The following is an 11,583-nucleotide window of genomic DNA, read 5'->3' as shown; positions in this document are numbered from 1 at the left end:
TAGGATTTTTTATCTATTTCTTTGATGCAAGAAATAAAACTACTCCTATGAGAATAAATATTTTAATATGTTTTATGGGTCTTATGATCTAAGGATCTTATGTTTTAACTCATTCCAGCTGGTTTTAAATTACACATATGAGAATTTTTTTAATATGTTTTAATTTATATGGATTAAAACTAAAATTATATATGGTTCTTATGATAGTATATTTTTATGTGATTTATATATTCATGCAAAATTCTGTGTAATTGTGTCACTATGTTCAACAATATGCTGTTGAATCACCTTTTGTATTTTTTTTTTAAATTTTTTATATTGAAATAGGCATAATAGATTTGACCTATAATAAAAAATACAATGGAGATGTGTTTTAAGTTTTAAAATCAAATTATTCTTTTTATATTCGTTTACTTATCAGAAAGTTTTAAAATCAAATTATAATAAATAATCTCGCGTATAGCGCGGGTTATAAGCTAGTTACATTAATCCATGACTCTATCACTCTAATCCCAGCGTGTCGGGCTTGAATGTCACTTCCGTAATTTCATTGCAAATGATGTCCTATCTGAGAACAACTCAGCTCCGAAACCTCCGAAGCCGAGAAGCGACCTCCTAAATAAATCTCTCCGTCTCTGTTTCTGTCTCAGTCTCTGTCTCTCTCTGTGTCTGTCTCGCATTTTTGAATCTCATCACCGGTAATTCTTGAAATATCGTGTATTTTTATAGGTATTACTGCTGTTATTGTTGGTATTATTATTAATCAAATTCATCTCCCTCTGTTAAGAGTTTTTCTGTTCACTCTGTGTCTAGGGTTTTATGCGAAGAAAAAAATAAAATTCTCTTTGGAGTTAAATAATCAGCGAATTAACGGTAATTCGTCTGTGTATTTTTGTTTATATCTTAGTTGCAGTTCGAGGCAAACGCAATAGACAAGTGGAAGCTATGGCTTCGTCTTCAACCGAGGCTTTTCCTCAGATGCAGGTACATATATTTTAGGGAATATGCATGTGTATTTATATGTGTTAATCATGTTTTTGGATACAATATGCATACTTGTATTTGATAGCAAGTGTGAGTTTCAATCAGAATACATACACACTTATATTTGTATTTATGTTTGTGCAAACATGTTTGTGTTTATATATGCAAATGCTTCTGTTAATTTCCTCTTCCTCCAAAATTCGAAGCATAGTGTTAAGGATAAAATTAATTTTTTTTTTTTCTTAAAAAAAAATCAGTTATGAACAAAGTTTTCCTTCCAAACTGTGTTGGAGGAAATTCCTTCAAACCAAATTTGAGGATAGTTTTTCCTTAAATCATTAGCACTAGAGTTATTGGTATTTTTGTACTCAAGTGGCAGATAATAACATTAGAATGTTATTTTTCAGTGTCTTGAGGGATGTGTTTATTAAGCTTGGTTTCGGGTTTCTTGCAGATTTAAGGGGTCTTAGAATTCCTGAATTTGAGTAAACTGATTGCGTTTGTAAGGGGTAAATTTAAGTAACTTATTTAGTTTTATGATGGCAGTGCTTTGCTATGCAAGGTATACTACCCATGGTTGTTATTAGGGCAATGGAAGTCGTTGTTCCATTAGGAATGATATGCAAGTTCTATTATTTAGGAAGGTTCTAGTTTTTTTTTTTTTTTTGATAAGTAGGAAGGTTCTAGTTTTGAGGATGTAGTTGGGCAGGCATATTGTTTAGGGATGTCCATTTAAGCAAGTAGTGTTATGTTGTTTGGAATTCTGTTATGCATTTTAATTGTAAGGGATGCCTTGATTTCTTGGATACACAGGGATTCTGCATGGTTTTTAACTCTTTTCTTTGATGCTTAATAGGCTTCTCTTTTATGTTCCTTTGGCTTAAATCATTAAGTGCTTGTTTGCAGTGTGAATACTTCGAACACACTGAGATTTTGCATTTAATATAAGAACATTGGCAGAGGGGCAAAAAGGGGGTGGGGTGGGATTGTACTAGAACAGTAGTTACGAGCCCAGAATATGTCCCCTCATTTTGAATACATCATCTAGGTTTGATAATTTTTTGTAACTATTAGACTTGTCTTGTATATTGTTTTTATCTAGTTTTTGATGGGCGTGCATTTACTCTAGCTCCTTTTTGAACTTCGTTTAAGCAATTATGCAAAACTTATTAAAGAGGTGTTCCTCGAACAGGAGCTATATTCTGAGTTAAATTCTTTCAATAAATGCCCTATAGTAGTTCATCTTGCAGCAGATCTAGAAATATGTGAGTGGCTCCTGTAGGGGGCCGCTTCCCCTGGAAGAGTGTTTTGTGGACACATGCTCCTTCGATGGTGGCAGTCTTTGTATGGTTGGCAGATCTAGGCAAGATTCTCACCTTGGATGATCTCAAGAGGCAGCACATCATCGTGATGGATAGATGTTGCATGTGCAAAAGGATGGGGAGTCAGTAGATCATTGTCTTCTCCATTGTGATATGGCTTTTGCCATGTGGAGTGCCTTTTTTAGTCGTTTTGGGATGTCCTAGGTTATGCCTAGAAGTGTTGTTGATTTGCTTAATTGTTGGTGGTCCTATCTCCTTTGGTAGGCATACGAGTGTTGCGGTATGGAAAATGGTCCTACGTGCAATCTTCTAGTGTGTATGGAAGGGAAGGAATGATAGGTGCTTTGAGAACAGAGAGAGGGCGTTGAGGGAAATTTTATCTTTGTTCTATGATACTTTGTATTTATGGACAGCAGCGTATGTGTCTTCTTTGTCGATTAGTTTTAGTGATTTCCTTGTTTGTTTTGCCCCTGCTAGTTAGGTGGTTCATTTTGTATACTTTCGGTGTACTTAGAGGCACTTTACACTTTTAATGAATTTGGTTTATTACTTGTAAAAATAAAGTAAAAATGTGAGTGGTATGTCTATCACATGCAGGCTATATACTTACGTTTGCTGTAATAAGTGACTTTTCCTTTTTAAGTATATCATAGGCATTATTGTTACTCATCAAAAAAAAGTATATCATAGGCATTAAACCTATGTTTTTGGAGTGATCAACACCCTTGAGAGGTGTTATGATAAAATCTACCTTTTAGTCTGTTGATTTTTAAATTTGTAACCTGAAGTCAAGACTTTCCATTAATGCGGAATTGTGGTATGCTGTCTGGTAGTCCATTATGGGTAGTGTTATAGTGCAAGTGATATACTGGGATTTTTCTGCACACCAAATCGAAAACTTTATTGGGAATCCAATATATTAGGAAGCATAATTAGAATTATGCGATTTTTGTGTCAGTGAACAAGTAAAATAGTAGTGTGCTAACTATATATTTGCTCTTCGTTTTTACCTCAATTCAGATTCTTCTTCTGCTTGTTTGGCATTGTAGTTTGAGGTTATTGCTATTCAACATTTTTGTAGTCCAGGATAAAGGTTTTGGGACACGTCTCTGCATTCCATTCCCTTGTTCATATGATGTTTGTTGCATGAATTTATAAAACAAGCTTCAATTGGCAGGAAATTATGCTGGAGTTTCGTGCTGGTAAAATGTTTTTTGAAGGGAAAAGGGTTGTGCCTGATACTCGCAAAGGGCTTGTTCGCATAGCAAGGGTATGGTAAATAAAAACCTATTGGAAATTTCTTTGCAATTCCATTTGTCTAAAGGTCCATCTTTAGTAAAGTTTGAACATTTATTTATATTATTTTTAATTCATCTTTTGACCCTATGTTTCAACACAACTTTTGAGATTAAAACCTCTCTTGTATTGGTGGCAGGGGGAGGAAGGATTGGTCCATTTGCAGTGGATTGATCGGATTAAGAATGCCGTTGAAGATGTATCCTAGTTGTCTTTTTTCTTTTCATCGGCTACTATGGATCCAGCCGAAATTTCATTCACTTGAATTCTTTTGGTTTTTATTATTTATTTTTGTGAAATAATTGTGTAGTCCCTATTTTGACATGTTTGTATGTTGCACTATTCAGTTTGTTTGGTATTTGTTCAAAGGGTCAAAGCTTCAGAGCTTTTGAGGCTTGAAATTATATTAGTTATAAATTTTTTACTTTCTGTCATTGAGGACAGTGCTTAGGGATTCAAAATGAACATTTGCTTCTACCATGGTGCTTTATTGTACTAATATCTATTTATTATCACAACTCACAGATATATATACACTTTTGTTGGCTTTGTTAGCATTTTTTGACTTTGAGTTAGATCTACTGTTGGCCAAGCTAGGAAGCATAGATACGGTGAACCCTTTGTGTGTCGGTGTTTGACATATATGAGATACATATATGAGATACAGATATGGCTTGGACATGGTGATGCTTGTTCCTGAATTGGAAAGACAATTTTTAAAACCAGAAATGAGGTGTGTGTGTTTTTGTTTATTATGTTAGTGGCGGTGGGGAGAAAGAAATTTTGTTTTGTGATGCTGGTTTGTTAACAATGAGGTCCAAAATTGGTACTGAACTAGTTTTGTCTCATCTTCGTTTCTTCTTCAGTGGTAGTGACTAATGTTATGAGATTCATTGCTCTTGCTGTTATCAGAAGATATTCTCATCATTTTCCTTATGGTGGTTTCACATTACAGCTTAGTCCTTGCCCTTGCCTTGGCAAGCCTGTTCAATCCATCCTGCCCTTGATTTCCATCTCTAATTTTTTCTATTCTTATTCTTTGTACTGTTTATTACTGTTTTGTGTGTGGTGGCTATTGGCTAGAATTTGTTTGATTTTCCTTGACATAAGGTATCACAGGATCAGATTGTATTTCCTGACGAGGCAGTTTTCGAGAAGGTATATTGCTTTGTATCCAATTGTTTGGCCATTATAATTTTGGTATGTTTGAGTATAGTACTGACCCTTGGTAGTTTCATTCTTGGTTTGCTCAGGTTAATCAGTCATCAGGAAGGGTTTACATTTTGAAGTTCAATAGTGATGACAGGAAGTTCATGTTTTGGATGCAGGTCAGATTCATTGTTCCTATTTTTTCTTTCTGCCTTTTGTATATTATTAGCTGAGCCACTAATTGTAAGATTTTGACATGTTATTCTCCAATGTGGGTTCCAGGAGCCTAATGCTGACGGTGACTCACAATTATGTAGCTCAGTTAATTACCACATCAATCGACCATTAGGTATAATCGCTGATTTAAGTTCCACTGACAGGAGCTTTAAGATGCATGGAGCATTTTCCCAATTATTTTACATTGGCTACATGGTCCTGTTATTTTATTCTGCTTGAAGGCCATATTGGTCATCAAACACATGCTATCATGTATTGTCTTTACCAAGTGCATATGTTTTCTTTTTTTAAGTCCATATTGGTTTTCCTCTTTCTTTAAGTTAAGTGAAAGCATCCTTTTCAATTATCCTTTTTGTTTGTAATGTATGTTTGTCTATACATCCTCACTTTGACTTTGCTTATCTTACTGAAAAATTCCCTCCCCATCCCCCTTAGTAATAGTTCATCTTCTTGCTTTCTATTCTTTGCATATAATGTTGTGAAATAACTTATTTTAGTTCCAGAGATTTTCTGTGAAATGAATGTATATTTTTGTTTTGATTGCCAGAGATTTTCTGTATTCAATTTCCCCTGTTGAATGAACCATTTAACCTATTTTGGCCAAGATCTGCTCAATAGTTAGACATCTTTTCATCGAGTTTGATTATCTTGCTGTTTTAGCAGAGTTCCTTGGTGAAGAAGACCCTGATGCTTCTGCTCCTCTACAAGTTTCTGAAGATATGGTTGAAGATGATATCTCATCAAGGTACATTTCTTATAACAAAAGAATGTATTTGAAAAAAAAAAAGAAAAAAAAGACCACCAGTCAATCTGATTGTTCTTAATTAGGTCTGGTAATGGATTCAATTTGATAGGTTTCAGGTTGAGAGCCTATATTGAGTTCTACACTACTACCTTAGCTTATGTATGAAGCAGATTGGAAATCTCAAATTGAAACCAAATACCATGTTGGAAAACTTAACATGTCGAGCTTGATTGTTCTATTTTGCATTTAACATGTTACAATATTGCTCTACTTTTTTCTCTTTTTTTTTCTTGGTTTTCTTTATTTATTATTTATTTTTGCTCTTTCTAGCTAGGTGTTTCTCTTGTATACTTCTTTGGGGTGTACTTGTGTTGTGACTTTTGCACTTTTTAACGAAATTACGATTATTTATCAAAAAAAAAAAAAAAGTTGCTTTGAACATGTTTGAAGCAGATTGGGAATCTCAAATTGAAACCAAATAATATTGTAATAGTAAAGTGTTTCTCTTGCATATATTGGGGTTGCACTCCTCTGTACTTCTTTGTTTTTTTGGATAAGTAATCAACAAATATTATTAAAGACGTAAGGCACCCTTAAGTACACAAGAAATATACAAAAGGAGACCCCTAACTAGAATTGGCAAAAAGAACAAGAAAATCACTATAACTAAATGCCAAAGGAGACACAAAAGCAACTGTTCACTGATACAAAGTTTTAAAAAATAAAGATACAATCTCCTACAACGACCTCTCCCAATCTTCGAAACTTCTGCCATTCCATTCCTTTATGAGATTAGATTAGTTATAAAAAAATACTTACGAGTTATGTAATTTGTAAAAGCTGTTTCAATTGAGCTGTTAACCTGAGGCAGTCAATGAAACCCAGCCATTTATGGAGAAAAGGTATACGATTCAAATAAACTGGTGGTATGCAGGTCACAAAAAGAATGAATTGAAATTATCAAAGTAATTCAAGACAGAAAAAGAAAAGCAGCCTAAAACAGATATGGATCTCTTTATCAGTATTTATTCATTGTTCAAGCGATCCAATCGACGTAGTTTTACTAAGGAATGGACTGTCATTCTCACAGTGGGTAAACTGATAATTCAATTCCCTGCCCAAGATCACACGGTATTTACATCCCCTAGTTTCTGGGATACATCAAAGCTGTCTGGTATGTTAAAAAAGAAGTCGTTGCTTTGTTCTATTTTTTTGTTACAATGTAAATATATTACTTACTGTAATGTGTGCTCATGGATTTAGTGCTGGCATTGATAGATTTATATAAGTTATTTTTGAGTCCTTGATTCAATTTGTTATGTGATGATAAGTGTAAATATATTACTTACTACATCCCTTGATTCACCCTTTTAAGATTCAATTGCTTGCAGAAAGAAAAAAGAAAAAAAAAATTGGTGCGATATACTTTGTTTCCCAAGTCATGTAGGGGCTGCATTTTTTTCTGGATAAATAATTCATATCATTAATAACCTCAGATATGCACAACCCTAATATAAATGGTGTATACAAGAAAGTTCCCACTAATGTTTAAAAGAACAAAAATCCACAAATTCTGAAAAATTAGAAATATGAGAAAAAAACTATGTTTGTATCCCATTGTATTATTCCTTCTATTCAAATTTGCCAACTGATGAAAAAACTATGTTCTTATCTCCCTCTATCAACCAAAGAGCCCTAGATTTCTGCTGCCAGCTCACTCCTTCAAAGAGAAGCAACCTCTCAAACTCCCTAGAAAAATCCTCCCTTTTCACCCTTTCTTCCTTAATCAAAGTTCTCCTTTTCGCAATGACATCAAGCTCTCAAATACCATCCATTAACTCATTTTTTCACTTCCCTACATTGCCAAAATTTTCTTTGTTCCATTTCTTCAAACCTTCTTTCAAAGCTTTCAACTTACAAGCCAACGCATAACTAGGGGAGCCCTGAAACTGATAAGACTTCCACCATAATTTCACTTAATCCACAAAACCCTCAGACTTTAGCCGCATATTTTCAAACTTGACATACCCACTTCTCCTACTCGAAACCCCACAATCTAGCAACAGGACAAGAGTCGAGGGAGTCTCCTCTGAACTACATCAGGAAACTGTTCTTCCCAATCAAGAGAGTAAAAATCTATTGATTTGTGACCAACTTTAATCAGCAGGTTTATTAGACCAAGTTATGAGCCCATGTTCAAATATCAAATCTGAAAACTCCCTCATTGCTGTGGAAAAATGGGTACCTCCTGATCTCTCACTCAAATATCAAATTGCATTAAATCTCCTCCAATGCACCATGGCTTCTCCCACCTAGTCATAATGCCAACCCATTCATTCCAAGGCAATTTTATGTCATTATAATTGTTAGGATCATACACACCCACAAATGCCACTCAAAATTGTCACTGATGCATCTAAAAGAACACTCAATGGTAAATTTCCCCATACAATGCTCCACCTTTTCAACTACCCTTCTATCCCACACTAACAAAATTCCTTTAGAAGCCCCTTTCGACTTAAATAACACCAATCCAAATGTACACACCCACACAAGCTCCTTACCACACCCCTAGTATCATACTTTAGTTTAGTTTCTTGTAAACAGACTATCTGCCTTCCAATTCCTTATAAGTCCTTTAATCCTCATCCTCTTATCCTTCTCATTCAGCTCTCTCACATTCCAAGATAGCATCTTAGGCTTCATTGAACATGTGAATGCCCCTCGCCTTTCCTTTATACCTGTTAGACTGCCCTCCCTTTATATCATAATTAATAGAAGAAGCCAACCTTTTTAATTCTTTTTTTCTCCTGTTATCAGTCTTCGTGAAAAAATTAGAGGTGCTAACCATACTGCTCTGGTTCCTATTTGCTTCAATTGCTGTAAACAAAGCCAACCTTTGCAGGGGTTGCACTTTGAAATTAAGGTTTGACTATAGTAGTTGTGATATAAATAAGTTGGTTCCAGTGAAGCAATCTTCACGTATATGGATGATGTATTGCATGCTAATTAAAATTTGTTTCTTTACTTTCTTTGCTTTTGCTGGACATTAGTTTGATTTTATCTCCATATATGATGTCTAGAGCTGGAAACTTGGTTGGCTCAAATGCGGATGTAACTAGTGAAGGAACCTCTTCATCTGGACCAGTGAAGTTGGAATACCTGCAACGTATCTTGAGTAACATTGGGCCTGCAGGTATGAAGCTGTCTCCTTAAATAATGCTTTTTATATTTTCTATGTTTTTAATGCTCTAAACTCTCACACGTTGTTATGTGATGATACATGTTGCAGATAATGCTGGAGATCCAGATGGAGGTGATCATTTGATTTGTCATTTTTTATCAATCTCTGATATCAGCTAGTGTAAATAAGTCTGTCAATCAATACTAATGCATGCTATTAAATGCAAACGTTTGAAGCTGTACATCACCAAGTTGTTTGCATCTAGGAGATTTCCCAGGACCAGTAATCCCATTAATCTCCACCATGTAACATGGTTGCTTATCTGAAAAATGAATGAGAGAGAGAGAGAGAGAGAGAGAGAGAGAGAGAGAGAAGAAATATCTGTTTGATGTGTTGGTTAGACTCAGTTAAATCACCCAAAAACCAACTCTTTTCATGCCAATGAGCTCTAGCTCAAATTGCATATCCTACCATTGTCAAAACAATGACGAGAGTGAGATTGTGGGCTCAAAACTCACTTGGTGTGTGTGCCTAACTTACAGATAAAAAAAGAAGAAGAAGCAAGTCATGTCATCATAGTCCCTTATGCATTTCTTTATTCTCTATTATTTATTACTGATGCTTCTGCTTGTGCCGTATGATTCATGGTTTAAGAATGTTAAAATAGTGATTTATACTGAAAGAGGATGACCTGCTGGCAGTAGATCTATAAATGTAGTTGCAGGATGTTGGTTTTCTGTGATATCCCTTCTTTGCCAGATCTTTTATTTTGACTGGCTTCTGTCTTGCTGTTCTTGTAGTGCCATTAGGTTAAATTTTCTGGAAAACCAGCAAGTAGAATCTGTGAATAATTTAATATGGGTACATGGTGCAGTAGGTTGAACTCATGCATTTTTACTTTTTGTTAACATATGGATTTAATTTTGTCTTTGCTTTTGTTGGCTAGGCTTGGGACTAAGAGATATTTTGAAACCTGATTTGATAATGCCATTGATCCACACATTGCCATTAGAGCAGTGTTTAGCATCACACCTACCTGAGGTATACAATAGTCTGGAGTTTTTGTTTCCATTAGTACTTTACCTCAGACTCCAGTTTACGAGTTTTACTGCTTATAAAATGCAGGGTCAATGGACTCCGGAGGATATATTGGAGTTGCTTCAGAGTCCACCTTTCTGTCAACAAGTAGATTCGTTCACTTATGTAATAATTTGAATCCCCACGTATTTACTTTTGCAATATGCTTTAGAATTCTCTAAGGATGGCGTTTTTCCTTTTCTTCCTTCTTTTTCTCATTCCCACAATTGTATAGGTACTTCGAACGGGACAGATAGATTTGACTCAGTTTGGAATTGACCCAAGTAAATGTAAGTCGTTGGGCTCCAAAATCTCTTAGCATGTCTTTTAATTCCCAAGTTTACTTTACAGTATTGTGACTCAGTCATGCATGTCATACTGGTAACTTTATAGTTTTAATTACAAGTCAAACCTTCATCTTCAACACGCATGTTTGTTTGTTTGTGCCATTTTCTACATCAAATCATAGGGAGCTCAGTGAAGTTTTGGATTACCAGGGTAGTAAAAAGCATGTAGGTTTGGGTTATTGTTTTGTTTATAGCAAGGTGATGTTGAGAAACAGTCTTTGACACCACAGGGTACTACATGTTTGTCAAAACGAGCTTTTGTTGGATCCAAACATATTAAGGGCTGATGCTGGTTTTGTTTTGTCTTCACAATTCATTACTCCAAATATATATTAAAAAATAAATAAATATAGGAGAAAGAGAAGAAAATGGGTTTTATATTACCTTATTTGCGAGTGGGATTATGTAATCATAGTTTTGTTTATCCACTCATTAACGTATGGTATACTGACTTGTATTTTGTGTTTCTTCTTTTCTTGTAGACAAATTCACTGTTTTGTCTTTTCTGGAGGCACTTGAGGATTCGGTTTCTGAAACATCGGAGTCTGAGGAGTCGAGGCAAGATGACAAGGATATAAGATCTCAATCATGTAATCGGAATGACTCTATGGATGAGTCCCATTAGCAGAGACACTTTGATGCATCTTTTTCATTTCTTTTCTCCTCGATTCTTTTAGGCAAATGAGACTTCTGCTCACTGTATTTATTCACATACGTTCTTAGGAAAAAAGGAGGGGGGGTTGGGGGTGAGAAAAGCTGTTGGTTTTTGTTTGCATTTATAACTCTTTATGTACACAGATCTATAAACCCTTGCGTATTTCTTTTTCGTTTAACATTTGGATTATATGTTACATTGAGACCATTGTTTTAGCTGACTGGTTTTTTGATACTCAATTAGCAATTTAATCTTGAAACCGACAAGTTGGGCTGTTTGTATGGCATTTGAAGGCACAAATTATCATAATCGCTTCTCTTTTGTTTTGAGGAGGGAGAAGCTCTTGAAACCTCTTATGAGATCCATCTTCTCCTTTGTGAGTGACTGTGTTGCATGCCCCGTCATATGTCCGCTTTGTTTTAATCCGCAAGCCTGCTCGTTGCCTTCCTTGATTCCCCAGTAATGGATCTCTAGCTTTTGGGCTATGGAGATTCACAGATTTTTTGATTTGGTGTCCTCCAAAGCTATACCTATTGGTTATCGGCCTTGCCGGCCACCATGGTGTGGCTTCTTTTCGGTAGATTCGA

The 11,583-nt window shown here is 35.2% G+C and overlaps 1 protein-coding gene across 4 annotated transcripts; it reads left to right on the top strand.

Moving 5' to 3' along the window:
• The first annotated feature begins 579 nt into the window (after positions 1-579).
• On the top strand, positions 580-11,211 carry LOC132184391 (26S proteasome regulatory subunit RPN13). Of its 4 annotated transcripts, none has more exons than XM_059598017.1 (14): positions 580-698; positions 914-984; positions 3,484-3,576; positions 3,742-3,801; positions 4,722-4,760; positions 4,856-4,930; positions 5,034-5,100; positions 5,652-5,733; positions 8,817-8,929; positions 9,026-9,049; positions 9,864-9,958; positions 10,043-10,120; positions 10,230-10,284; positions 10,824-11,211. In XM_059598017.1, exons 2-14 carry the CDS (start codon positions 946-948, stop codon positions 10,964-10,966), a joined length of 963 nt encoding a protein of 320 aa, XP_059454000.1. In that variant the 5' UTR covers positions 580-698; positions 914-945; the 3' UTR covers positions 10,967-11,211. The 4 variants fall into 4 exon arrangements, with proteins under 4 accessions (XP_059454000.1, XP_059453998.1, XP_059454001.1 ...); XM_059598015.1 differs by having other exon boundaries at positions 908-984; XM_059598018.1 differs by having other exon boundaries at positions 580-729.
• Positions 11,212-11,583: the final 372 nt, after the last annotated feature.

This window comes from Corylus avellana, chromosome ca6, assembly GCF_901000735.1.
Source record: "Corylus avellana chromosome ca6, CavTom2PMs-1.0".
In the NCBI taxonomy this organism is placed as follows: Eukaryota; Viridiplantae; Streptophyta; class Magnoliopsida; order Fagales; family Betulaceae; genus Corylus; species Corylus avellana.
The sequence above is the reverse complement of the archived record's forward strand: the minus strand, read 5'-3'. Positions and strand labels throughout refer to the sequence as shown.